This window comes from Hyla sarda, chromosome 3, assembly GCF_029499605.1.
Source record: "Hyla sarda isolate aHylSar1 chromosome 3, aHylSar1.hap1, whole genome shotgun sequence".
Classification (NCBI taxonomy): domain Eukaryota; kingdom Metazoa; phylum Chordata; class Amphibia; order Anura; family Hylidae; genus Hyla; species Hyla sarda.
The window spans coordinates 177,036,097-177,064,084 of NC_079191.1; the positions used below are offsets into that span (position 1 = coordinate 177,036,097).

The 27,988-nt window shown below is 43.8% G+C and overlaps 2 protein-coding genes across 7 annotated transcripts in view; one reads left to right on the forward strand and one right to left on the reverse strand.

The window, feature by feature from the left end:
• ARMC9 (armadillo repeat containing 9) overlaps nt 1-27,988 on the reverse strand; it is a 139,712-nt gene that overhangs the window by 106,763 nt on the left and 4,961 nt on the right. For all 3 annotated transcript variants that reach the window (XM_056565556.1, XM_056565557.1, XM_056565558.1), the window contains exons 2-4: nt 21,736-21,818; nt 18,237-18,362; nt 2,552-2,722 (exon numbers count right to left, since the gene is read on the reverse strand). In XM_056565556.1, the coding sequence (XP_056421531.1) occupies nt 2,552-2,722; nt 18,237-18,362; nt 21,736-21,786 (348 nt within the window). In that variant the 5' untranslated portion in view covers nt 21,787-21,818. The remainder of the gene's footprint in view (nt 1-2,551; nt 2,723-18,236; nt 18,363-21,735; nt 21,819-27,988) is intronic.
• Nucleotides 22,988-27,988, forward strand: part of HTR2B (5-hydroxytryptamine receptor 2B) — a 71,241-nt gene continuing 66,240 nt past the window's right edge. For 2 of the 4 annotated variants that reach the window (XM_056565560.1, XM_056565562.1), the window contains exon 1: nt 23,043-23,103. The gene's annotated coding sequence lies outside the window, so the exon portion shown is untranslated. Of the gene's footprint in view, nt 23,104-27,988 lie in introns of all 4 variants that reach the window. The other 2 variants (XM_056565559.1, XM_056565563.1) reach the window with 2 other exon arrangements.

A 27,988-nucleotide genomic window follows, 5' to 3' on the forward strand; every position in this document is an offset into this window, starting at 1 on the left:
TATATATATATATATATATATATGGATAGATAGATAGATATAGAGAGAGAGATGCAAATCTCGGGATTCCTCCCTTTATCAATTTCAAAGCAAATCTAAGCTCACAAACAGAATACACAGGTTACATCTCACAAATATGCAGGGGTTAAGACAATAGATGTGGAGAATTCACACTAAGATGGGCCATAAATTGTCCTGTTATAGGAACATAGACTAAATAGATAAGAATGAGAAAAAGGAGGGAGGGAGGGGGGAGCAGGGGAAAGACTGGCAATTAAGCATACTACAAGAAACTGACAGAAGACCCCACCAAAGAATACACTATGGAATTGAAGAAATTGATCGAATCCTTCCCAAAAGAGTCACAGAAAGGATTAGAGACACTCATACCCACAAATCCCATAACAGGGACATTCTACATGCTTCCAAAAATCCACAAAACTGGGAACCCAGGCAGACCAACAATAACAGGTATGGACACATTAACAGAACAGATCTCTGGCTTAGTATAAAACCCTTTGTCAAAAACACCAGCAGCTTCATACAGGACACCACTGACTTTCTTAAACTCAATCAGATTACAAACTTGCCTGCCAACTCCATATTAGTAACAATGGATGTAGAATCCCTGTACAGCAACATCCCACACAGAGATGGAATTGATGCCTGCTCCCTGTTCCTCTCATCCCAAACCCACAACCGGAAATACAGCCCTGGAGTCATCACTAAACTAATAGTATTCATCCAAACACACAACTACTTCAGCTTCAACAGTGACAAATCTACAAATGATGGGCACTGCAATGGGGACCAGGATGGCACCACAATACGCCAACCTATTCATGGCTGACCTTGAACAACGATTTCTAGACACAAAACTTGAAACCCTACAGATACTACCGTTACATTGATGATATTTTCATCATCTGGACAGAAGTAAAAGAAAAAAAAAAAAACTCAGAAAGTTTCATGATGCCTTTAATACATTCAATCCATCTATCAAACTCAAAATGGACTTCTCTACAGAAAGTGTGAACTTCCTGGACACCACTGTCACAATAAACAGGAACACACTACAAACGTCTGTGTACAGAAAACCCACAGACCGATCCAGCTATCTACATTAATACAGTTTCCACCCTTCACACAAAAAGAAAGGAATCATATACAGCCAAGCTACCAGGTAACATCACATCTGCTCCAACATGGATGAAAGAGACATGCACCTACAAACACTGTCTGAGAAATTCAAACAAAAAGGATACAAACCAAGGATAATCAATAGAAAAATACACTCTGCCCTTCAAAACACCACAGGAACACCTGTTACAATACAGAGAGATACAACCATCACCACGAGTACCACTGGTAGCCACATACAATCCGGCCGTTGAAGAAAGACGCAAAATTATCAAGGACCTGCAGCAGATATTGGCGGAAGATGAGATGCTAAAAGAAATCTTCCCCGAACCTCCCATCTTGGCCTTCAGACAACCACACAATTTAAAACGAAAGCTGGTCAGAAGAAAACTACCTACAGAAAGAACAGACACAGACAATGGGACCAAACCTCGCTGTAAACTCTGCCAACATATCTGCACCAAGATGGAAGCCACCCACAACAACAAGACATATAACATTAGGGGACTATACTCCTGCATATCCCCAAATGTGGTCTACATGATACAATGCACCAAGTGTGACATGGGACGCTACATTGGTGAAACCAGCCGGAAACTCAACAAAAGGATGAACCTACACAGACATTCCATCAACCGCCATAAAGAAAATGACTACTGCACCCCAGTTGGACATCATTTTACCCAAACAGGCCACTCCATACATGACCTTACAATCAAGATACTGAAAGGGAACTTCAAAAACACAAGAGAGAAAGACATTTGAAGCCAAAATAATACTGTTTTTTTATTCCAAAAAATTTTTATCTCATTATCAAAATTTCTTATAACCTGTGCTATACTGGATTCTCTTTTGCATCTCACTTTGTCCTGCTTAATTACCAGTCTTTCCCCTGCTCCCCCCTCCCTCCCCCTTTTCACATCCTTATCTATTTAGTCTAAGTTCCTATAGCAGGACAATTTATGGCCCATCTTAGAGTGAATTCTCCACATCTATTGTCTTAACCCCTGCATATTTGTGAGATGTAACCTGTGTCTTCTGCTTGTGAGCTTAGATTTGCTTTGGACATGATAAAGGGAGGAATCCCGAAAGCTTGTCTCTACAAAATTCTGTTAGTCCAATAAAAAAGATATTACAAGATACTGACATTTTTTTTTTTTTTTTTATTTGCATCTGCATCACTGGACTAATATGGCTACTAAAATTTACTATAATATATAAGGGTGGATCAGGGGTGGATTGCAATGCTTACCTCTTCCCTGGCTAAAAGTTCATGATAACAGCAAGTCTCAGGAGAGAGAACCAGTGTGATCAACAACTTGATAGTTGTTTTTTTTTTTTCAATGACAGTAACGGTTTAACATTGAGTTTGTGTTACAACAATAATAAAAGAATAAATGTAAAAACTTACAATCTGTCCTGTATTACGTTTCAAAGGAAAAATGGCAAAGTGGATATTGAGGTAAAATTCAAGCTTTTGTGCCAAAGGATCATTGCTGCGAGTTTCAAGAGAGACATTTTCAGTCCAAATCTCAAAAAATGTTTTTCTGTCCCCATCTTCGAAAGCAGTGAGGAGGTCTTTCTGCAAGAGAAGACATCATGGAAGTCAGAATAGGCTGGTAGAAGTCAGTATAAAAATCTGAGCTTTATTTAACCGGAGTATAAACCTTTCGTGTTATTTCCATAGTACAACGTTTTTTCAAAGGTAAGACCTTTAACAATTATGCAAGATGAATAGACAATATCATCAGGCTCCATTTCATGAGAGAAATAGAGGAAGATTTAGCAAAACATTTGCAGAGAAAAAGTTGACCAGTTGCCCATAGAAACAAATCAAATCGCTTCTTTGGATTATTAGGCCTCTGAAAAATGAAAGAAACAATCCGATTGGTTGCTATGGGCAACGGGTTAACTTTTCCTCTGCACAATTTTTTATAAATCTCCCCCAAATCAATACTGCCAGGCTCCATTGGCTCACAGAAAAAGAGGGTACTCTGTTTCCGCCTGACTGTAGCTTGCCCTGATATATCCAGACTCAGGAGATCTACACAAATGCCAACTTGTATGGAACAGAATTTGGAAATGTGCCATTGTTCGGCATGGAAGAGTTAGCCGCAGAAGCTAAAGGTGAGCAAGAAAAGTTCCTTAGGGTATGGCATCCTTTATCAGTTTTATACAGTTTATTCCCCAATAGGGGAATAAACAATAAAAAAAAAAGTGTCCGCTATTGAGAGATGTCCCCTATAGGGGAAAAGGCTCAAAATTCTTCCTAAATGACAGAATACTGTACTGTACAGTACTCACTCCAGAGTGTAATTACCTACAATAATACAGTAGAATCTCCTAGTGTCGTTTAATCTCCATTTATCAACCCTGTATCATTTCATCCCCCCTTTTATACCCTAAGCAATCTTATTCCCCTGTGCATTGTGCCAAATTATCCCCTTACCCTAGATCCCCCTGTGCCATTTCATTCCCTCTTCATTACCCTCTGTGTAAATTCATCACGCCCTTCTTTATGAAGTGGCACAGGGGGATAAAGGGGGGATAAAATGGCACAGGGGGTGTTAAAGAGGGGGTGATTAATTTGCACAGAGGGTAATAAAGGGGGAATTAAGTAGAATGGGGGGTGATAAAGAGGAAATTATGTGGTCCAGGGGGTAATGAAGGGGGGGAGATTTGGTCCAGGGGAATAAAGTGGCACGGGGGGGGGGGGGGGGGTTCAGGGAAGGAGGGGGGTGAATGATGTGGCTGGAGGATGTACAGAAGCAGGAGACCACTGTTTAAACGTCTTCTGCTTCTGTGCTGGGGCTTCCGTGGGGGGGTGCAGCCGGGGCCCCTTACTGGGGTATTGGCTGTACCCCATGACTACGGCCCTGTGTAAATGGTAGGGCCGGCACATAAGCCTGGTTGTCCCCTAATGGGAGTGTTTTATCCCCCTATTGGGAGAGTTTAGTCCCCTATATTGGGTGTGTCCGCTATTGGGAATGTCCCCTATTCAGAGGGTGTAAATACATTTAGTCTTATGGGACTCTGCTGGGGAATTAAAAAAAACTGTCCATCATTGGGAGGTGTCCCCTATTGGGACGTGTCCGCTAAGGGAGATTTTAGTGTACCTAGTTTACCTACCGGGGGGGGTGGCTACCCTACACACCCATGTATCCACAGTCTCATTTCCTTCAACAGACAGTCTACACGTATAGGGAAAGAGCTGTCAGTCGATTGATAAAATTCTATCAATGATAACTTTAAAAATGCTGCAGCCACTGTGCATCACAGATCACCGTCTGAAGGGTCCCTGTTCATGTTGTTTGTGGTTTGGGTATCAAAACTACTGACAGGTTCCCTTAAAGGGGTATTCCAGGCAAAACCATATATATATATCTATATCTATATCTGAACTGGCTCCAGAAAGTTAAACAGATTTGTAAATTACTTCTATTAAAAAGTCTTAATCCTTCCAATAGTTATTAGCTTCTCAAGTTTTCTGTCTAACTGCTCAATGATGATGTCACGTCCCGGGAGCTGTGCATGATGGGAGAATATCCCCATAGGAACTGCACAGATCCCGGGATGTGAGTCATCAGAGAGCAGTTAGACAGAAAACAACAACTCAACTTCAGAAGCCAATAACTAATGGAACGATAAAGATTTTTTTAATAGAAGTCATTTACAAATCTGTTTAACTTTCAGGAGATATAATGTGTACCAATTGATAATATTGCCTGGTACTGGCCCACTAGGTGGTACTCCCCGCAATATAAACAAAGGTATATCACTATGTGAGAAGAAAAATAGTGGTAGGGGAGGTGCTCAATAAAACGTAACATTTATTAATGTCCTGATAAAATTTAAAATCACGTGATAGTGATGAGTAGTTTGATCAGCTGGGTACAGTGCCACCAATGCGACACTGTTTAGTAGTAAGACACTGTTAATATCATAGGTTATCTCCTAAATTATCCCAGGAGAGTAGAACCCCTATTGAACCCACACTATTCCCAACGCGTTTCTGGCGCCCCTATTGGTGTAGCGCCTTCCTCAGGGGAATTTTTACAGGGGGTATCACATGCCCAAACACCTTCTATTTTGCAGCCAAACAGAGTCTTTAGTAATATCTAGTTTGCTACATGTGTGTTGGGCTCCAAATATTTCTCAAGATCCAGCCAGCGCCTTCAGAATTACTGCTGTGTACTCAGCCCTGAAGTGCTGTACGATTAGGCTGAACTTCTCCTGGTTACATTCCGGGAGCGCAGCGTCCTGCAGTAGCAGAAATGCCGGCTTGTTTCAGCTCGGCGCGCGCTCGATATTACTAAAGACTCTGTTTGGCTGCAAAATAGAAGGTGTTTGGGCATGTGATACCCCCTGTAAAAATTCCCCTGAGGAAGGCGCTACACCAATAGGGGCGCCAGAAACGCGTTGGGAATAGTGTGGGTTCAATAGGGGTTCTACTCTCCTGGGATAATTTAGGAGATAACCTATGATATTAACAGTGTCTTACTACTAAACAGTGTCGCATTGGTGGCACTGTACCCAGCTAACTTTCAGGAGCCAGTTGATATATAAAAAAAAAAGTTTTGGCCTGGAATACTCCTTTAAGAAAGGTAAAAGTCGAATTGTTCACACATTATGATGGAAAGACAGAAAGCTAACATCTGCCAGAAGGGTTAAGAAATCCATTATTAGTTACTTAAGAGGGATGCGTCTTATCATATCCTGTTGCTGCACCCACACTCCAACACCTATCTGCTCTCCTCCATGACAGGAAGGATGACCTTATCCTAATTTACTCTCTTTATCTAAATGGAAAAGAATTAAGCAATATATCCTTACAGACATGATGTTTCCTAACATTCACCACCCTGTCTGCAGGAGGTTGCACCAGGAGGTGAAGATCAGCTCAGATAGGGCGTTGCTCCATGCTACCAGAAAGACATCCTCTCCTCAGTGTTAACATTCCACACATTGCGTGTCTATCTACTCTTCAAATGTTACAACCCCTACATTTTAATTACAATAAATGTCTAAATAATACTTTTCCCAAAGACTGCTGCCATATATTGGCTCAATAAACACATTCTACATTCCTAAAAACCTGTCTCAACGATAAAGATAATCTGAACACCAACAATGACAAAAAGGTAAAACTAAATAAAATTTTAAGTATACATTTTTGATTATTATTTTGAATTTATTTAAAAGTGAACTAAATAGTGTTGAAGAAACAACAAATAAAAACACAGCAGAATATAACACTCAGGCTGTAATTCCACTGAGGATTTTATAGCAAAAACGCCGTCAAAAATGGCCATTTTGCTGAACAGCATTTTTTCAGTGAAAAAAACGCCGCGTCCAGATGTTAGCTGCAAGTCAATAGTAAACTGAAAAATGCCAGATCCACTTGGCGTTTTTTTTTTAAATCTTTTTGGCCTTTTTCTGCTATTTTGGGCTCAGAGGCTGGTTTCCAAAATGCCCCAAACCTAGTTTGGCATTTTTTTGCACAGAAATCGTGGCATTTTCCTCCCATAGAAGTGTATGGAAGCGAAAAAACGTAAAAAAGTTGGTTTTAACTTTGGCGTTTTTGCCCGTGGTTTTTATTCTTTTTTGGACTTGAGCGATCCAAAATCCAAAAAAGTGATGAAGATTACTTTTTTATTAAAATTTTGTAGGGTACCATTAAAAAAAAAAAATAAAAAAAAAAAAAGATACAGTTGTGATGGAAAAAATTGCATTTAACAAAATGCATCTTTTTTTATAACAAAATTTTTAAACAGGGATCAATTTATGTGTGCGGGCAAGGAGCTAAAAATGTAGCCGACAATAATAAAAATGTAGTGTGTGTGTTTTCCCTTTTTTTATTTAATTTTTTAGGTAGTACTACTACTACCAGCATTGAACACACTGTTCCATGATGGGAGTAGTAGTACTGTACTAATTGACAGATCACCCGGGTCTGTTGCAATCCTTCTGTATCATTTATAGATGTGGCCGGCCACTCTCCTATGGTCCCCTGCACTGCCGTATATATACACACACACACACACCTATTCATATTTCCCGCAGAGAGCTGTGATTGGCCAGATGGTTCCAGCCAATCACAACACTCTGTGTGAAATATGAATATATATATATATATATATATATATATATATATATATATGTCAGTGAAGGGGACCATAGAAGAGCGGCCGTCTGCATCTATACATTATACAGGAGGATCACAGCAGGTGTCAGAACTGACATCCACTGTGATCTTTCCTTAACTGCAGGTACTACATGAAGTACACTCTGGCTGGGAGCTGTAGTACCTGCATTAATAGACAGACCGCTACAGTTGTCAGAAGTTTCACTCGTTGCGATCTGTCTATTAATGCAGATACTCCATGTTGGGAGTAGTAGTACCTGGAGATCACAGCGAGTGTCACTCCTGACCTATCCTATCTATTGCAGAGATTCGGAGCGGCATTTTTCCTGCGCTACGCATCTCTGCACTATACTCCGGCCGGTGTGAGATGGAAATTTGCACCCTGTGCAGACATGCGTCCTCAGCTTACCGAAGATTTCCAAAGCTAGAGCTGGGTGGGAGGGCAGAGCAGGGAGAAAGAAGAGGTACACGCACCCACTCATCTCCCCTCTCCCTGCTCTGCCTTTGGAGGACGCAGGTCTGCACAGGAGAAAGAACACAGAGCAGGGGAGAGAGGACGTAAACGTCTCCCTTATCTCCCCTCCCCCTGCTCTGCCTGTGTACACTGAAAGGATCAGGAGGATGACAAAGTGCACGGACTGGGGATTTATAGACTGCAGGGGCTGGGGAATAAATATCGGACTGGGGATGATTTCTATGTGTGAAGGGGGGGGGGCTCCTGAATGACACATGCTGGGAGCTGTAGTCCCTGTTATGTGTGTATGCTAGAAAAAACGCAGTGCAAAAACCTCAGTGGAATCTTAGCCTCAGGCCGCATTTTCACTTGGCAGTGTTTTGAAAAACTGCCACAGCCAAAAGTGTATGTAAAAGAAATTGATGTGTCCTAAAACAAGTATGCAATGTAAAAAAAAAAAAAAAAAAAAACAAACCACTAACCACTTAAGGACACAGGGCGTACCTGTACACCCGTGGGAAGTCTGGTCCCCATTCAACAGGCACCATGTGCAAAACCCTGGGGGTGGGGATCCTGAGACATTTCATACCGGCGATTAGCAGCAATTCCGTGTCAATGGGGTCTACGGTGACCCGGTAAAAAAAGGGTGATAAGTGGCGTCCGAGACACCACCTGCCACCCTTTACCAGCAGGAGTTAGGTGGCCGGACGACCGATCAATCACCGAGCCTGCTGGGGCAGTCCATTGGGGCAGGCGGGGGTCCCTGGCATCGACGTGGAGGGTGCCTGGAGTCAGCGGAGGTCCCGGGCGACAGCGGTGGTAGCAGCATCCTCAGTGACGGCAGCAGGATACAGCAGGAGGTGAGTTGTTCGCCTCCTGCTGTTGCTAAGAACCAACTCTCAGCATGCACAGCCAAAGGGCATGCTGGGAGTTGTAGTTTTGCCACCAGCTGTTGCAAAACTACAACTCCCAGCATGCCCTTTGGCTGTTTGTGCATGCTGGGACTTGTAGTTATGCAACAGCTGGAGACACTTTTTTTCTATTAAAAAGTGTGATTACAGTTGTTGCATAACTGCAACAACCAGCATGCACAGACAGCCAGGGAATGCTGGGAGATGTAGCAGTGTGCCTCCAGCTGTTGCATAACTACAGCTCCCAGCATGCCCTTCGGCTGTAAGTCCATGCTAAGAGTTGTAGTTTTGCAACAGCTGGAGGCACACTGGTTGCGAAACGCTGAGTTAAGTAACAAACTCTATGTTTTGCAACCAGTGTGCCTCCAGCATGCACGGAGAGCCAAAGGGCATGCTGAGAGTTGTACTTCTTCAACAGTTGGAGGTTTGCCCTCCCCCCCCCCCCCCCATGTGAATGTACAGCTCAAACTCCCAGCGGGAAACTCACTGTAAACCCCCACCTGTGTGAATGTACCCTAAAACACTACACTTACACAACATTAAAAGTAAAACACTACATATACACATACCCCTACACAGTTACACACACCTTCCCCCCCCCCCCCCCCCCTATAAAAATAATAAAAGGTCTTGTACGGCACTGTTTCCAAAACAGAGCCTCCAGCTGTTGCAAAACAACAACTCCTAGTATTGCCCGGTCAGCCATTGACGGAAGTTTTGCAACAGCTGGAGGCACCCTGTTTGAGGAACACTGCCATAGGGTATTTTTTTGTATCGGAGGCAAGTGTAATTCTTGCATCTGAGTACTTCCCTATGCAAATCCCTCATTTAGGCCTCAAATGCACATGGCGCTCTCTCACTTCGGAGCCTTGTCGTATTTCAAGGCAACAGTTTATGGGAGAAATTGCCTAGCACATTTTGGGAGGCTTTTTCTCCTTTTACCCCCTTATGAAAAGGAAAAGTTGGGGTCAACACCAGGAGGTTAATTTTTTTTTTTTTTTATTAACACTAACATGCTGGTGTCACGATGCCGGCTGGCAGGTAGTGGACCCTCTGTGCCAGAGAGGGATTGGCGTGGACCGTGCTAGTGGACCGGTTCTAAGCCACTACTGGTTTTCACCAGAGCCCGCCGCAAAGCGGGATGGTCTTGCTGCGGCGGTAGTGACCAGGTCGTATCCACTAGCAACGGCTCACCTCTCTGGCTGCTGAAGATAGGCGCGGTACAAGGGAGTAGGCAGAAGCAAGGTCGGACGTAGCAGAAGGTCGGGGCAGGCAGCAAGGATCGTAGTCAAGGGCAACGGCAGAAGGTCTGGAAACACTGGCAAGGGACACACAAGGAACGCTTTCACTGGCACTAAGGCAACAAGATCCGGCAAGGGAGTGCAAGGGAAGTGAGGTAATATAGGGAGTGCACAGGTGATAACTCTAATTGGAACCACTGCGCCAATCAGCGGCGCAGTGGCCCTTTAAATCGCAGAGACCCGGCGCGCGCGCGCCCTAGGGAGCGGGGCCGCGCGCGCCGGGACAGAACAGACGGGGAGCGAGTCAGGTAGGAGAGCCGGGGTGCGCATCGCGAGCGGGCGCTACCCGCATCGCGAATCGCATCCCGGCTAGCAGCAGGATCGCAGCGCCCCGGGTCAGAGGACGAGACCGGAGCGCTGCAGCGGAGGAGGTGAAGCGAGCGCTCCGGGGAGGAGCGGGAACCCGGAGCGCTCGGCGTAACAGTACCCCCCCCCTTGGGTCTCCCCCTCTTCTTGGAGCCTGAGAACCTGAGGAGCAGACTTTTGTCAAGGATGTTGTCCTCAGGTTCCCAGGATCTCTCTTCAGGACCACAACCCTCCCAGTCTACTAAAAAAAAATTTTTTCCTCTGACCTTTTTGGCAGCCAAAATCTCCTTGACCGAGAAGACGTCCGAGGAGCCGGAAACAGGAGTGGGAGGAACAGATTTGGGAGAAAAACGGTTGAGGATGAGTGGTTTGAGAAGAGAGACGTGAAAGGCATTAGGGATACGAAGAGAAGGAGGAAGAAGAAGTTTATAAGAGACAGGATTAATTTGACACAGAATTTTGAAAGGACCAAGATAGCGTGGTCCCAACTTGTAGCTAGGGACACGGAAGCGGACATATTTAGCGGAGAGCCATACCTTGTCTCCAGGGGAAAAAACGGGGGGAGCTCTTCTTTTCTTATCCGCGAACCTCTTCATGCGTGAAGAAGCCTGTAAGAGAGAATTTTGGGTCTCTCTCCATATAATGGAAAGGTCACGAGAAATTTCATCCACAGCGGGCAGACCAGAGGGCAAGGGGGTAGGGAGGGGGGGAAGAGGGTGACGGCCGTACACCACGAAAAATGGGGATTTGGAGGAAGATTCAGAGACCCTGAAGTTATACGAGAATTCGGCCCATGGAAGGAGATCTGCCCAGTCATCCTGGCGGGAGGAAACAAAATGTCGCAAATAATCACCCAGGATCTGGTTAATTCTTTCTACTTGTCCATTGGACTGGGGATGATATGCAGAGGAAAAATTTAATTTAATCTTGAGTTGTTTACAGAGAGCTCTCCAGAATTTAGACACGAATTGGACCCCTCTATCCGAGACAATCTGCGTAGGCAACCCGTGAAGACGAAAAATGTGTACAAAAAATTGTTTAGCCAACTGAGGCGCAGAAGGAAGACCAGGAAGAGGAATGAAATGTGCCATTTTGGAGAATCGATCAACGACCACCCAAATAACGGTGTTGCCACGGGAAGGGGGTAAATCAGTAATAAAATCCATACCAATCAGAGACCAAGGCTGTTCGGGGACAGGCAGAGGATGAAGAAAACCAGCGGGCTTCTGGCGAGGAGTCTTATCCCGGGCACAGATAGTGCAGGCTCGCACAAAGTCCCCAACATCCGTCTCCAGAGTCGGCCACCAATAGAAGCGGGAGATGAGTTGCACAGATTTCTTGATGCCCGCATGACCTGCGAGATGGGAGGAGTGACCCCATTTGAGGATTCCGAGGCGTTGGCGTGGAGAAACAAAGGTCTTTCCTGGAGGGGTCTGTCTGATGGAGGCAGGAGAAGTGGAGATCAGGCAGTCAGGTGGAATGATGTGTTGCGGTGGGAGATCAACTTCTGAGGCATCCGAGGAACGAGAGAGAGCATCGGCTCTAATGTTCTTATCGGCAGGACGAAAGTGAATCTCAAAATTAAATCGGGCAAAGAACAGAGACCACCGGGCCTGGCGAGGATTCAGCCGTTGGGCAGACTGGAGGTAGGAGAGGTTCTTGTGGTCGGTGTAGATAATAACAGGAAATCTTGATCCCTCCAGCAGATGCCTCCATTCCTCAAGTGCTAATTTAATGGCTAGAAGCTCTCGATCCCCGATGGAGTAGTTCCTCTCCGCTGGAGAGAAGGTCCTAGAGAAAAAACCACAAGTGACAGCATGCCCGGAAGGATTTTTTTGTAGAAGAACAGCTCCAGCTCCTACTGAGGAGGCATCAACCTCCAATAGGAAGGGTTTGGAAGGGTCAGGTCTGGAGAGCACGGGAGCCGAAGAAAAGGCAGACTTGAGTTGTTTAAAGGAGTCTTCTGCTTGAGGAGGCCAGGACTTGGGATCAGCATTTTTCTTGGTTAAAGCCACGATAGGAGCCACAATGGTAGAAAAATGTGGAATAAATTGCCTGTAATAATTGGCGAACCCCAAAAAGCGTTGGATAGCACGGAGTCCGGAGGGGCGTGGCCAATTTAAGACGGCAGAGAGTTTGTCTGGATCCATCTGTAGTCCCTGGCCAGAGACCAAATATCCTAGAAAAGGAAGAGATTGGCATTCAAACAGACATTTCTCAATTTTGGCATAGAGTTGGTTGTCACGAAGTCTCTGAAGAACCATACGGACATGCCGGCGGTGTTCCTCTAGATTGGCAGAAAAAATTAGGATATCGTCCAGATATACCACAACACAGGAGTATAATAAATCACGAAAAATTTCATTGACAAAGTCTTGGAAGACGGCAGGGGCATTGCACAGTCCAAAGGGCATGACCAGATACTCAAAGTGTCCATCTCTGGTGTTAAATGCCGTTTTCCACTCGTCCCCCTCTCTGATGCGGATGAGGTTATAGGCGCCTCTTAAGTCCAATTTAGTGAAGATGTGGGCACCTTGGAGGCGATCAAAGAGTTCAGAGATGAGGGGTAAGGGGTAGCGGTTCTTAACCGTGATTTTATTAAGACCGCGGTAGTCAATGCAAGGACGTAGGGAGCCATCTTTTTTGGAGACAACTGTTGGCCTTGTTGCGCAATCTGTTGTGACTGCTGGGCGACCACCGTGGTGAGGTCAGCGACAACTGGCAGAGGAACTTCAGCGGGATCCATGGCCGGATCTACTGTCACGATGCCGGCTGGCAGGTAGTGGACCCTCTGTGCCAGAGAGGGATTGGCGTGGACCGTGCTAGTGGACCGGTTCTAAGCCACTACTGGTTTTCACCAGAGCCCGCCGCAAAGCGGGATGGTCTTGCTGCGGCGGTAGTGACCAGGTCGTATCCACTAGCAACGGCTCACCTCTCTGGCTGCTGAAGATAGGCGCGGTACAAGGGAGTAGGCAGAAGCAAGGTCGGACGTAGCAGAAGGTCGGGGCAGGCAGCAAGGATCGTAGTCAAGGGCAACGGCAGAAGGTCTGGAAACACTGGCAAGGGACACACAAGGAACGCTTTCACTGGCACTAAGGCAACAAGATCCGGCAAGGGAGTGCAAGGGAAGTGAGGTAATATAGGGAGTGCACAGGTGATAACTCTAATTGGAACCACTGCGCCAATCAGCGGCGCAGTGGCCCTTTAAATCGCAGAGACCCGGCGCGCGCGCGCCCTAGGGAGCGGGGCCGCGCGCGCCGGGACAGAACAGACGGGGAGCGAGTCAGGTAGGAGAGCCGGGGTGCGCATCGCGAGCGGGCGCTACCCGCATCGCGAATCGCATCCCGGCTAGCAGCAGGATCGCAGCGCCCCGGGTCAGAGGACGAGACCGGAGCGCTGCAGCGGAGGAGGTGAAGCGAGCGCTCCGGGGAGGAGCGGGAACCCGGAGCGCTCGGCGTAACAGCTGGTGTTGCCCCATACTTTTCATTTTCCCAATAGGTAAAAGGAAAAAAGACCCCCAAAATTTGTAACACAATTTCTCCTGAGTACAGAAATAAAGTTGGATGTGAAAATGATAAAAATTAAATTTAAAAAATTCACTAAAACGCTGGTGTTACCCTACATTTTTCATTTTCACAAGGGAAAATAGGGAAAAAAAAGTACCCCAAAATGTGTGGATGTTAAGGAAATACCCCATATGTGGATGTTAAGTGCTCTGTGGGCGAACTACAATTCTCAGAAGAGAAGGAGCGCCATTGGGCTTTTGGAGAGAGAATGTGTCTGAAATTGAAGGCCATGTGTGTTTACAAAGCCCCCATGGTGCCAGAATAGTGCCCCCCCCCCCCCCCACGACCCCATTTTTGAAACTACACCCCTCACGAAATGTAATAAGGGGTACAGTGAGCATTTACGCCCAACAGGTGTCTGACAGATTTTTTTTGAACAGTGGTCTGTGAAAATGAAAAATCTAATTTTTCATTTGCACAGCCCACTGTTCCAAAGATCTGTCAAACGCCAGTGGGGTGTAAATGCTCACTGCACCCCTTATTACATTCCATGAGGGGTGTAGTTTCCAAAATGGGGTCACATGGGGTCCACTGTTCTGGCATCACGGGGGCTTTGTAAAAGCACATGGCCCTTACATTCCAAACAAATTCTCTTTACAAAAGTTCAATAACGCTCCTTCTCTTCTGAGCATTGTAGTTTGCCCGCAGAGCACTTTACATCCACATATGGGGTATTTCCTTACTCAGAAGAAATGGTGTTACAAATGTGTGGGGGGGGGGCATTTTCTTCTATTACCTCTTGTAAAAAACTGCATTTTAGTTAAAAAAAAAAAAAAAAAAAAAAAAAAAAAAAAACACATTTCATTTACACATCCGAATTTAATGAAAAGTCGTCAAATACCTGTGGGGTGTTAAGGCTCCCTGTATCCCTTGTTATGTGCCTTGAGGGGTGTAGTTTCCAGAATAGTATGCCATGTGTTTTTTTTTTTTTGCTGTTCTGGCACCATAAAGGCTTACTAAATGCGACCTGCCTCCCAAAAACCATTTCAGCAAAATTCCCTCTCCAAAATCCCATTGTCGCTCCTTCCCTTCTGAGCCCTCTAGTGCACCCACAGAGAACTTTACATCCACATATGAGGTATTTCCTTACTTGAGAGAAATTGGGTTACACATTTTAGGGAGATTTTTCTCCCTTTACCCCCTTGTAAATTTTCAAAAACTAGGTCTACAAGAACATGCGAGTGTAAAAATGAAGATTTAGAATTTTTTCCTTCACTTTGCTGCTATTTCTGTGAAACCCCTAAAGAGTTAAACTTTCTGAATGTCATTTTGAATACTTTGAGGGGTGCAGTTTTTATAATGGGGTAATTTATAGGGAATTTCTAATACGAATGCCCTTAAATCCACTTCAAAACTGAACTGGTCCCTGAAAAATTCTGATTTTGAAAATTTTGTGAAAAATTGGAAAATTGCTGCTGAACTTTGAAGCCCTCTAATGTCTTCCAAAAGTAAAAACACGTCAACTTCATGATGCAAACATAAAGTAGACATATTGAATATGTGAATCAATATATAATTTATTTGGGATATCCATTTTCCTTATAAGCAGAGAGTTTCAAAGTTAAACAAATGCAAACTTTTCTAATTTTTCATCAAATTTTGGAATTTTTCACCAAGAAATGATGCAAGTATCGACAAAAATTTACCACTGACATAAAGTACCACTGACATGTCACGAAAAAACTCTCGGAATCAGAATGAAAAGTAAAAGCATTCTAGAGTTATTAATGCTTAAAGTGACAGTGGTCCGATTTGCAAAAAACGCTCTGGTCCTTAAGGTGAAAATGGGCTTGGTAAGGGGCTAACATAGTAATTTTTCACTAGTCAATAAGGCCTAACCCAATGATCTACAAAATAGTTTCCATTAGCAATTTTTGGGGTAAACTGCCACTTTTTGAGCAGAAGCCAGAAGCGTATTCAAAAGGAATGGGAAATATAGGACATATACTTCTCCTTCCTTATGGATCCAGTTCTGGCTTTAGCTCAAAAACTGCAATGTCAATTTTCAAAAAAAAAAAAAAAAAAACCTGCCAAGTTTAAACCCAGTCTCATGTTGCCTAAAGAACGAGTGTCAGGTTGTCCCCAGCAGCTTCTTCTCGTCCCACTGGCCTTGATGGATAGATCTCTCCCTATTTGTTTAAAAGGGAGAGATCTATCAATCAAGGAAGCTGGGGCATGAAGAAGCCACCAGGGACCACCCCAATGACCGGTGGTTCAGGAAGCATGAGGATGATAAACATGTTTCCTCTAAAGGGTTAAAGGATAACATGTCTGATCGCAGGAGTCTGGCCACTGGGTACCCCCACGATCGCTGCTGCAGCACCCCAGTCTTCTGGTGCAAGGAGCGAAGATCACAGCCGCCACGCCCCCTCCCATAGACATGAATAGAGGGGGCGTGGGATGGCATCCCAATCACGGAAGCCTGAGACTTCCATGACCGTAACGCCGCAGTGCCAGCATGAAGATCGCAGGGAGTCCCAGCAGCTGGGCCCTCCGCTATCAGACATGTTATCCCCTATCCTTTGGATAGGGGATAACATGTCTAGGGGCGGAGTACCCCCTTTAAGCAGTGTTACAGTCTGATCTGATTTTGACTTATTGAGCAGCTTATGTACAACAGTAAAGGTCAACAGATTTTATTAGCTAATGCTTTCTTATCGATACATTTTTGCATAAAAATCTCTCCAAGGCTGAATGTACACACAAGTAAACATTTTTCCTGTATACATCAACTGTCATGGAAGAAGTTGCTTATCGAAAATTCGGTGTGCACAAAATAATGCAGGAGCTTCAACAAATGCTATCATTAAAGTGGTACTCCGGTGGAAAACTGGTGCCAGAAAGTTAAACAGATCTGTAAATTATTTCTATTAAAAAAATCTTAATCCTTCCAGTAATTATTAGCTGCTGAATACTACAGAGGAAATTATTTTCTTTGTGGAACACAGTGCTCTCTGCTGACATCTCTGTCGATTTTAGGAACTGTCCAGAGCAGCATATGTTTTCTATGGGGATTTTCTCCTACTCTGGATATGGACAGAGATGTCAGCAGAGAACACTGTGTTCTCGTGATTCAGCAGAGAGCTCTGTGTTCCAAAAAGAGAATCATTTCCTCTGTAGTATTCAGCAGCTAATAAATACTGGAAGGATTAAGATTTTTTTATAGAAGTAATTTACAAATCTGTTTAACTTTCTGATACCAGTTGATTTAAAAAAAAAAGTGTACCCCTTTAACCATTTCACGACTGGAACAGCCCATAGTTATTTGGAATGGTGACTCATGAAGACAACCCCTTTAACAGAAGCAGGCCTGGCAATCAGTTGGGAAGGTCAACTCTGGGTATAATATCTTTCTTCTTTTAAAGGTCAGTCATGTAACACAGCCACCGATGCTTTTAAGCACAGAAATCAATGGATCTGGTGATGGAACAATTTTTTTATAGTTTAATTAAAATAATGGGTAAAAAGGGAGGGAGTGATTTTTTTAATTTTAATAATTATATATTTATTTATTGTTATACCTTGAAGTCCCACTAGGTGATTTGTACAATTGCTTATACAGTTAGTACTGCAGGCTTTACTAGATCTGACATGGTAAAAATGGAAGCTTTCAGAAGGCCTTGAGCTGCCAGGATAACAAACCAGAACCTGATGATTGCATTGCAGGAGTGCCAATGGGGCCATGGATGGGAGTGTCAACTGTCGAATAACTACCCAGTTGTTGTGGTATTTAGAAAGTTAAATAATTGACACTGGAAAGTTAAATAATTGACAATGCCGGTCCCTGAAAGTGAGTGCTGGAAGTTCCTGAGCCACTCTACACTTTATAAATGGAAGTATGATGTACCTGTATGTTATATGTCAGGAAGGGGTTATCCAGGAAAAAAACTTCTGTTTTATATATCAACTGCTCCAGAAAGTTAAACAGATTTGTAAATTACTTCTATTAAAAAATCTTAATCCTTTCAGTACTTATGAGCTCCTGAAGTTAAGGTTGTTCTTTTCTAAGTGCTCTCTGATGAAACGTGTCTCGGGAACCGCCCAGTTTAGACGCAAATCCCCATAGCAAACCTCTTCTAAACTGGGCGGTTCCCGAGACACGTGTCATCAGAGAGCACTTAGACAGAAAAGAACACCCTTAACTTCAGAAGCTCATAAGTACTGAAAGGATTAAGATTTTTTAATAGAAGTAATTTACAAATCTGTTTAACTTTCTGGAGCCAGTTGATACATAAAAAAAAGTTTTTTTCCTGGATAACCCCTTTAAAGTATGTGTACTGTCATTCTCCCTGCCTGCCACCACTGTATCAGGATTTCTATGTGTATGGTTGGGTGTGAAGAACACATTGTTATTCATTCATTACTAATAGAAATACTCCATATTATCTTGATGGTGGATTGAAATATACCAACCTGTATAAGTAAAGGCCTTGAATCCCTTGCGACAGAGCTATCACCTCTAGGAATTGGTTTCCCTTTAACCTTACACTCCTTCGTAAAGCTTTTCAGGGTTTCATGGAATTCGCCGAAATTAAGAAACTAAGAAACAACAAACAAAATAAAGTTGAGCATAAGCACTAAGAACTTTACAATGCAAATTAAAAACTAACTAACTATCTGTATGACTAAGTAATGTGATCACTTTCAGTATGACAAGACTACTATCCTATTTCCCTAGCTCCAAGGTGGCATTCCATTTAATTACTTTGGGAAACAGAGCAATTAGTGTAATGTAAGAATAAATGTATACAGGGAGCGCCACGTAGGCAATCTGGGAAACGGAAGCCAGAGCATGAAGAGATTGTTTGATGAGGGGCCCTGCACAGGTCATGGGAAGACTAACACTGGTTCTGCACGATGCACAGAAAAATATTTATGTTGTACAAATTCATATTCACTCTTTTTAATCACTAGCAATTTATATATTGCCTTCAGGAAAGTAAGAACCTAAGGCAATAGATTCCGTCTGGTGAAGAATTAAAAGGCTTATCTAGGCTAAAACTGAGGGCTTATACTTATCAATATTAGAAAAGTGAGGATCCAATTCTTGGCACCTCATCAATCAGCTGTCTGAATGGGCTGCAGTGACTGCAAATGTTCATGTGTTGTCTATGGGGAGGGGAGCAGTAATCCCCAGCCAGACAGCTCTGGTGCAGGCATATTACACCAGAACAATAGGTTTGGGAAGGGGGAATCCACACACCCAACCCTTCGTTCCATCAACATCATCTGTCGGTGGAGAGTCAGGAGGCGACAATTCACCTCAGACAGTCGACCAAAGCCGTAGAAGAGTTCTGACAACTTTAGGATAAGGTTTATGGGCACATTAAAAAGAGAACCCAGAATAGTGTACAGAAAATAGAAACATACAAAGTAAACAAAACAAAAAAAAAAAACACATCAGTAAATAATTTAACAAATATATATATTTTGCATTTGGTTCTAACGAGTAAAGAAGGAATCTAAGGCTGCTTTCACACTATAAAAATTCATCCGTTACAAACATCCGTTAGAAAAGCCCTGGTAAACGGCCGTTAAACAATCCCATTAAAGTCTATGGGATGTTTTGATTATCCTTTATGACCCATTATAGTCGGTCATGAATAACGGCCGTTAGTTGTGACGGAAGAAATAACGGCACATGCACTAATTTTTCTTCAGTCACAAGAAACGGGTAAATTAACAGCCGTTATTTTTGACATTGAAGTCTATGGCTGACTGATGAGCCTTTATGTCATCCGTTTGCACACAGTTTATTATATCCGTTATTACTTCTGAGCATGCTCAGAAGTGGTGACATCAGCAGACTCCTGCAGTGCTGAGGGAGGACTACTACTCCCATCATGGAACAGACTTGTTTCCATGATGGGAGTAGTAATTCCCCAGGGCTGCGGGAGTCTGCCGGTGGCTGGGGAGGCAACATTAGTGTTTGTACTACAACCCCCATCATGGAACAGAGTCTGTTCCATGATGGGGGTAGTAGTACAGGGGCTGAGGGATTGATCGCACCGGGTTTCACTTCTGAGACCCGATGCGATCAAAAGTTATTAAGCAGGGGAGCGGGCGGCATGGTCCGCAACCCTGCGATGTATCAGTGTGTTTATACTTTCACTTTTGAAACCCCGCGGGGAGCCCTGAATGGCCGATCAGGGCTCTCAGCAAGAGATTCAAAAATGAACTTTGAGAGTAGCAGGGGCCAAAGAGCACTGTGGGGGGAAAGATATATAGAGCAGCAGAGGGGGGGGGGGGGGTCAGACATATAGCTTATATATCTAGCCCCCCAGCAGCGCATTAGATATGACCCCCGCCTGCGCATTAAATATATACCCCCCGCCGGCGCATTAAATATATACCCCCGCAGCGTATGTATATGTGCCCTCGCAGCTCTTCTATATACACATGCCCCTACCGCCGTATGAATGAAAAGTATTTCTATTAGCAGCGCATAGTGCCGGCTCCCGGCTCTATGCGCTGCTAATAGAAATACCTTTCATTCATATGGCAGCAGGGGTATATGTATATAGAAGCACTGGGGGGGCAGATAACGCTATATGTCTGCCCCCCCCCCCCCCCCCCCCCAGTGCTTCTAGCTTCTATATACATGTACTCCTGCTGCTATATGAATTGAAGGTATTTCTATTAGCAGCGCATAGTGCTGGGAGCCGGCTCTATGCGCTGCTATTATAAATACTTTTCATTCCTACGGCGGCAGGGGCATGTGTATATAGAAGCACTGGGGGGGGGGGGCAGACATATAGCGTTCTCTGCCCCCCCAGTGCTTCTATATACATATACCCCTGCTGCCATATGAATGAAAGGTATTTCTATTAGCAGCGCATAGAGCCGGGAGCCGACACTATGCGCTGCTAATAGAAATACTTTTGATTAATACAGCGGCAGGGGCATATGTATATAAGAACTGTGGGGGGCAGACAAATAGTGTTATCTGCCCCCCACAGCGCTTCTATATACATATGCCACTACAGCACTATGTATGAAAAGTATTTCTATCAGCAGCATCGGGTGGCCGATGCTGCTTCTAGAATGCTTTTCACATATAGCGTTGCAGTGCCATAGGTATATAGAAGCTTACACATGGGCTGCGGGGGTATATATTTAATGCATCGGCGGGGGTATATATTTAATGCGCAGGCGGGGGTCCTATCTAATGCACTGCTGGGGGCTAGATATACAGGCTATATATCTGCCCCCTCTGCAGCGCTATATATCTTGCCCCCCACAGAGCTTTTAATATAGATTTGGCCCCTGCTAATCCCAAAGTTCATTTTTCAATCTCTCGCTGAGAGCCCTGATTGGCTCCTCAGTACCGGCCATTCAGGGCTTCTCGCGGGAGATTCAAAAATGAAAGTTAAAACACACTGATACATCGCAGGGTTGCGGACCATGCCGCCCGCTCCCCTGCTTAATAACTTTTGATCACATTGGGTCTCAGAAGTGAAACCCGGTGCGATCAATCCCTCAGCCCCTGTACTACAACCCCCATCATGGAACAGACTCTGTTCCATGATGGGGGTAGTAGTACAAGCACTAATGTAGCCTCCCCAGCTGTCTGCAGACTCCCGCAGCCAGGGAATTTCTACTCCCATCATGGAAACAAGTCTGTTCCATAATGGGAGGAGTAGTAGTCCCGGCTGTGTGAGTCTGTAGGCAGAGGTGTTTGGCCATACAGGAGGGATGTCATGACAGGTCTTAACGGATTAATATTTATTCATCCGTTAGCACCCTTTATTTCATCCATTATTAAACATACGTTTTTACACAGAAACCAGACATTTAATAACGGATGAATGCTCATAGTGTGAAAGCAGCCTAAGAGAAACAGTTCCTATAATGTAAAATTCCTGAGGCACAGACATTTATTTAGATACATTACATGGCATAATATACTTACTTCTTTTACTAATCCAAGTAAATCTGCTTCATATGCCAGAATATCACCCATTTTAAGACAGGTCAGTTACATAGCAAGAAAATCTACAGACAAAAAAGGAGAGAGCAAAGTGAATATAAGCATGAAATCCAATGAAACCACGAACCCACTCCCTCAGGAGGTTGGGGGGGGGGGGGGGGTAAGTTAAAAAAAATTATATATATTTACCCCTACATTTGCCTGTAACATCATTGTGAACACCTTTGCAAGAACAAGGGCACTTGACTTGGTTTTTTTTTCTGGTTTCTCTTAATTTTCCCTCCCACTCCCCTTTCCTTGGCAATTTTTTGTCAACCCTAGAAATCCCCTATCAGTGCTATATTAGGAAGCTGGACCTACTGGATGCCACCCTCCTGGCTGTTCTATTTAGTAGCATTTACTTCAGAAATTCTTGTCTCCAGACCAAAAGGTGTAATTTCACTTTGGGTAGATTTATTGAATTAGAACGCCTTGTACTCCGCAGTGCTCTGTTCTTTGTTCTGCCTAGTTGGCTGGTAATAAAGACTCCAAACTATCTAACTGAATTATACATGAAGGTAACTTTATTATGTCCTGTCTGCCACTTCCCATATAATTATATAGCTTTTGGCCATACTTCACATCTAAGAAACAACACACTTATATCTGCACAGGAATATCAAAATTCATAGTTACAGACAAAAACCAGAAAAGAGAAAAAAAGGATTGTAAAAGATTTTAACCATATAAATACCACGTAGAACATAATCTTGCAAATCTGTATGACAGTTCACTGCTAGGTCAATTTGCTCCATTGTAAGGGCATTGCCCCTGTACTGTATATGCCCCCCTAGCCATTGCATCAGCCCCATTAACAGACAGGATACAGATTGGGCAATGGATCACCAGGGCATGCGTCTGGCACACCTGTCTAAATGACTTTACCACTAGCACACAGGCACATGCCTTTACACAAATCCAGCATGTCTGTGCATCCAAAACCAGGCCCATTCAGCAAGGGTGGCACAAAACGGGGAAAATGACATATTTTCGGCACACATCTGTAGCTTTCCACACAATTATTTGACTTTTCTCCAACTTTTAATAACTTTCCCTCAATGTGTAGCTCCTGCCCTTATAGCAGATTGCATTGACCCATCTAGGTGTACTCATCTGCTGCTGTTCTAATGGTGACAGTCCCTATTGTCAACACTTTGTTCTCCATACAGGAAATGCCAGAGGATCAGATGGATAAGCCTCAACCAGTGATTGGCTAAGCGAGCATTTCCTGCGTGTCATAATGGAGAGCTGAAAGTTCTGACAGTGGCAACCAGCTCTGTAAAAATGGCACTGGCGATGGATTAGCGGCAGGTAAGTACATGTTTCCACCATTTTAAATTTTTTAATATTTCTCCAGAATATCCCTTTAAGTCAGTGTGTAGTCCAAGCCTTATACACTACTTATCCTACAAATAGCATAAAAGCAATGCTGGCCACAATGCTGAAGACTGATCATCAACATATCTAAAAATGGCTTCTAGTACAGATATTTAGATATTTTTTTCCTACTGATGTCAACAAAACCCACTGACTCTTTGACATGACTGGTCCCTGAATTATATATCACTTCATGTCTATATCTGCCATAAAAGAAAGCACTGTGTACACTTAAAAGCCCCATCCTTCACAGAAAGATATTTGGATGATAGGAGAGGCGTCCAACCCAAAAAAAAAATCATTGGTCAAGCTAATGCCAGGGACAAATAACACCTCCATAGAGGACTAGTAATTGCTTCTGAAGGCCCCAAAATGTAGAAGAAATATTATATGGTAGTACAATACCAGAGGTGCAATGTTGTAGCGCAGAAAATGGACAAAAGATGGCTGCACTTGTCCTAATATAGCACAAAAAAAACTCTCCATGGCCTAAAAGAATGGCACTGGCACTGCCTTTTATACATTTAGTGACTTCATAAGGATTCACATCCCCTGGAAGGCAGACACTGATGTAGGAAGATACACACAACAGCCAGCAATACACTGCTTGTAAGCAGCTACTAGCCAGCAGAAGGCGAACCATGGGAGCATCAGAAGGGAGAAACATTTAAAGCGTACCCGTCAGATCCAACAAAAAAACATTTTTTTAAATATATCACTCAGTACCTAATCCTGGCCATGTACATTTTTATGTGTCTAGCACCTTTTTTTTTATTTTTTTTTTTTATTACATTTTAATTTAGCTCACTAGTCTGATTTTCTCTCAAAGGGAGGGGGCGTGGCCTCACTGTGCAGGTCTCCGCCCCTCCCTCAGTATGCTGTCTGCTCACATCTCCCCTAGCATTAGCAAAACTACAACTCCCAGCTTGTCCTCACTGACAGTAGCGGGACACAAACTGACAGTGGGAGGATTTTTCCTTCAGCTTTGAGCCCTGAGCTCACAGCTGTCAATCAAGGAAGTGTGTCCATGACATAGGTGATGATGCCTGGACACAGCAGGACTAGTATGTGTCCAAGCAGGCGGGGGGGGGGCAGTTGTCTGACTGTCTTTTTCAGTATGAAATACCGAAAATTTTCTAATGAAAGCAATTGCAAAACCTATTGGTTATACATGCTTTACAACATATCAAAAGTTTTTGTATCTGACAGTGCCCATTTAAGGACCAGAGCATTTTTTGCAATTCTGACCACTGTCACTTTATGCATTAATAACTCTGGGATGCTTTTACTTATGAATTTGATTTGTCGTGACATATTCTACTTTAACAAAATGGTAAATTTTTGTCGATACTTGCATCATTTCTTGGTAAAAAAAATTAGCATTTTTCTAACTTTGAAGTTCTCTGCTTGTGAGGAAAATAGACATACCAAATAAATTATATATTGATTCCCATATACAATATGTCTACTTTATGTTGGCATCATAAAGTTGACATGTTTTTACTTTTGGATGACAATAGAGGGCTTCAAAGTTCAGCAGCAATTTTCCAATTTTTCACAAATCGGAATTTTTCAGGGACCAGTTCAGTTTTGAAGTGGATTTGAGGGGCATTCATATTAGAAATACCCCATAAATGACCCCATTATAAAAACTGCACCCCTCAAAAGATTCAAAATGACATTCAGAAAGTGTGTTAACCATTTAGGTGTATCACAGAAATAGCTTCAAAGTAAAAGGAGAAAATTCTAAATCTTCATTTTTTAGACTCGAATGTTTTTGTAGACCCAGTTTTTGAATTTTTACAAGGGTAAAAAAGGAGAGAAATCCCTCCAAAATGTGTAACCTAATTACTCTTGAGTGAACGTAAAGTGCTCTGTGGGTGCACTAGAGGGCTCAGAAGCGAAGGAGCGACAATGGGATTTTGTAAAGTGAATTTTGCTGAAATGGTTTTTGGGGGGTATGTCACATTTAGGAAGCCCCAATGGTGCCATAACAGCAAAAAAAAAAACAAAAAAAAAAAACCTCACATGGCATACTATTTTGGAAACTACACTCCTCATGGCACGTAACAAGGGGTATAGTGAGCCTTAACACCCCACAGGTGTTTGATGACTTTTCGTTAAAGTCGGATGTGTAAATAAATTATAATTTTTTTTCACTAAAATGCAGTTTTTTTCCCAAATTTACAATTTTTACAAGAGGTAATAGGAGAAAATGACCCCCAAAATGTGTAACCCCATATGTGGCGCACCACAATGCTCAGAAGAGAAGGAGCCATATTTGGCTTTTGGAAAGGAAATTTTGCTGAAATGGTTTTGGGGGGCATGTCAAAAAATATATAAAAAAAAAACCCACATGGCATACTATTTGGGAAAACAACACCCCTCAAGGCACATAACAAGGGGTACAGTGACCCTTTACACCCCACAGGTGTTTGACAAATTTCCGCTAAAGTTGGACGTGAAAATGAAAAATAAATTATTTTCACTAGAATGCTGGTTTTACCCCAAAATTTTCATTTTCACAAGGGGTAATAGGAGAAAAAGCCTCCTAAAATTTTAACCCCGTTTCTTCTGAGCATGGAAGTACCCCATATGTGGATGTAAAGTGCTCTGCGGGCGAACTACAATGCTCAGAAGAGAAGGAGCTCCATTGGGTTTTTGGAGAGAGATTTGTTTGGAATGGAAGGCCATGTGCGTTTACAAAGCCCCCGTGCCCATGGTGCCAAAACAGTGGACCCCCCCACATGTGACCCCATTTTGGAAACTACACCCCTCACAGAATGTAATAAGGGATGCAGTGAGCATTTACACCCCACTGGCTTTTGACAGATCTTTGGAACAGTGGGCTGTGCAAATGAAAAATTAAATTTTTCATTTTTACGGACGACTGTTCAAAAAAAATCGGTCAGAGACCTGTGCGGTATAAATGCTCACTGCACCCCACTGCCATGTTGGGGTATGTGTATATGTAGTATTTTACCCTTTATTTTGTGTTATAGTGTAGTGTTTTTAGGATACATTCACATGGGTGGGTTCACAGCGAGTTTCCCGCTGTAAGTTTGAGCTGCAGCAGAAAATTTGCTACAACTCAAACTTGTAGCGAAAAACTTGCTGTAAACCTGTCCGTGTGAATTTACCCTGTACATTCACATGGGGGGGGGGGGCAAACCTCCAGCTGTTGCAAAACTACAACTACCAGCATGCCCTTTGGCTGTCCGTGCATGCTGGGGGTTGTAGTTATGCAACAGCAGGAGGCACACTGGTTGCAAAACACAGAGTTTGTTAATTCATTTTGCAATCAGTGTGCCTCCAGCTGTTGAAAAACTAAAACTCCCAGCATGTATGGTCTATCAATGCATGCTGGGAGTTGTAGTTTGCAACAGCTGGAGGCACACTGGTTGCGAAACACTGAGTAAGGGAACAAACTGTGTTTCGCAACCAGTGTACCTCCAGCTGTTGCAAAAACTACAACTCTCAGCATGCAGTGACAGCTGAAGGGCATGCTGGGACTTGTAGTTATGCAACAGCTGAAGGCATACTACTAACACTCCCAGCATGCCCTTTGGCTGTCCGTGCATGCTGGGGGTTGTAGTTATGCAACAGCGGGAGGCACACTGGCTGCAAAATACAGAGTTTTTTACTTTCCTCATTTACTATTGCAAACCCGACATGTTTTGTCGGGTTGTGCGCCAGAAAACCCCCCAAAAAGGGTGTGGCTGCCGGGAAAAGGGGCGAGGTCTCAAAATAAAAAAATAAAAAAACATATTTACTAAGGTTTCCACACAAAATGTGGTGGATTTGAGCTGAGGAAAACCAGACAGATCAGAACATTTATATAAAAAAAAAAAAAAAGCACAATGTAGGGAAACCTTAGTAAATACCATGGAAAATAAATTGTAGAAAATTAAAACCCACAAAGAAACCTACACAACACTCTTAGTAAATAAGGGTCAGTGTTTTCCAACCAGTGTGCCTCCAGTTGTTGCAAAACTACAACTCCCAGCATGCCCAGACAGCCGAAGGACATGTTGGGAGTTGTAGTTATGCAACAACTGGAGGAGAACAGTTTGGAGACCACTGTGTGTGGTGTCCAAACTGTAGCCCTCCAGATGTTGCAAAACTACAACTCCCAGCATGCCCAGACAGTCCAGGCATGCTGGGAGTTGTAGTTCGGTAACATCTGCCCAGACAGCCAATGGCTGTGCAGTGGTGTCCAAACTGTAGCCCTCCAGATGTTGCAAAACTTCAACTCCAAGCATGCTGAGAGTTTTAGTTCTGCAACATCTGGAAAGGCTACAGTTTGGACACCACTGCACAGCCTTTGGCTGTCTGGGCATGCTGGGAGTTGCAGTTTGGCAACTCCTAGAAGCCAGCAGTGAAGATCACTTACCACTGATCTTCACTGCTGCCAGTCCCATGATCCGTGATCGCCGGTCCCTAGCCGCCCCTCGCCCTCCTCCGGCACCTGCCGCCATCTTCCCCCCCCCACTCTGCCCGGACATCCAGGGGCGGGCAGAGCGGAGATTTCAACTTTAACCCCCAATCTCTTGCACAGACTTTGGACTCCTGCTTGCCCGGCAGAAGTCCAAAATCAGGAAATGCAGTCTGGAGTGCTGAGGGGAGTGTGTGCAGCCTTAGCAAATCATAGCTCATCTTAGGCTGGGTCCACACTACGTTTTGTCCCATACGGGAGCGCATACGGCAGGAGGGAGCTAAAACCTCGCGCTCCCGTATGTGACCGTATGCGCTCCCGTATGCCATTCACTTCAATGAGCCGACCGGAGTGAAACGTTCGGTCCGGTCGGCTCATTTTTGC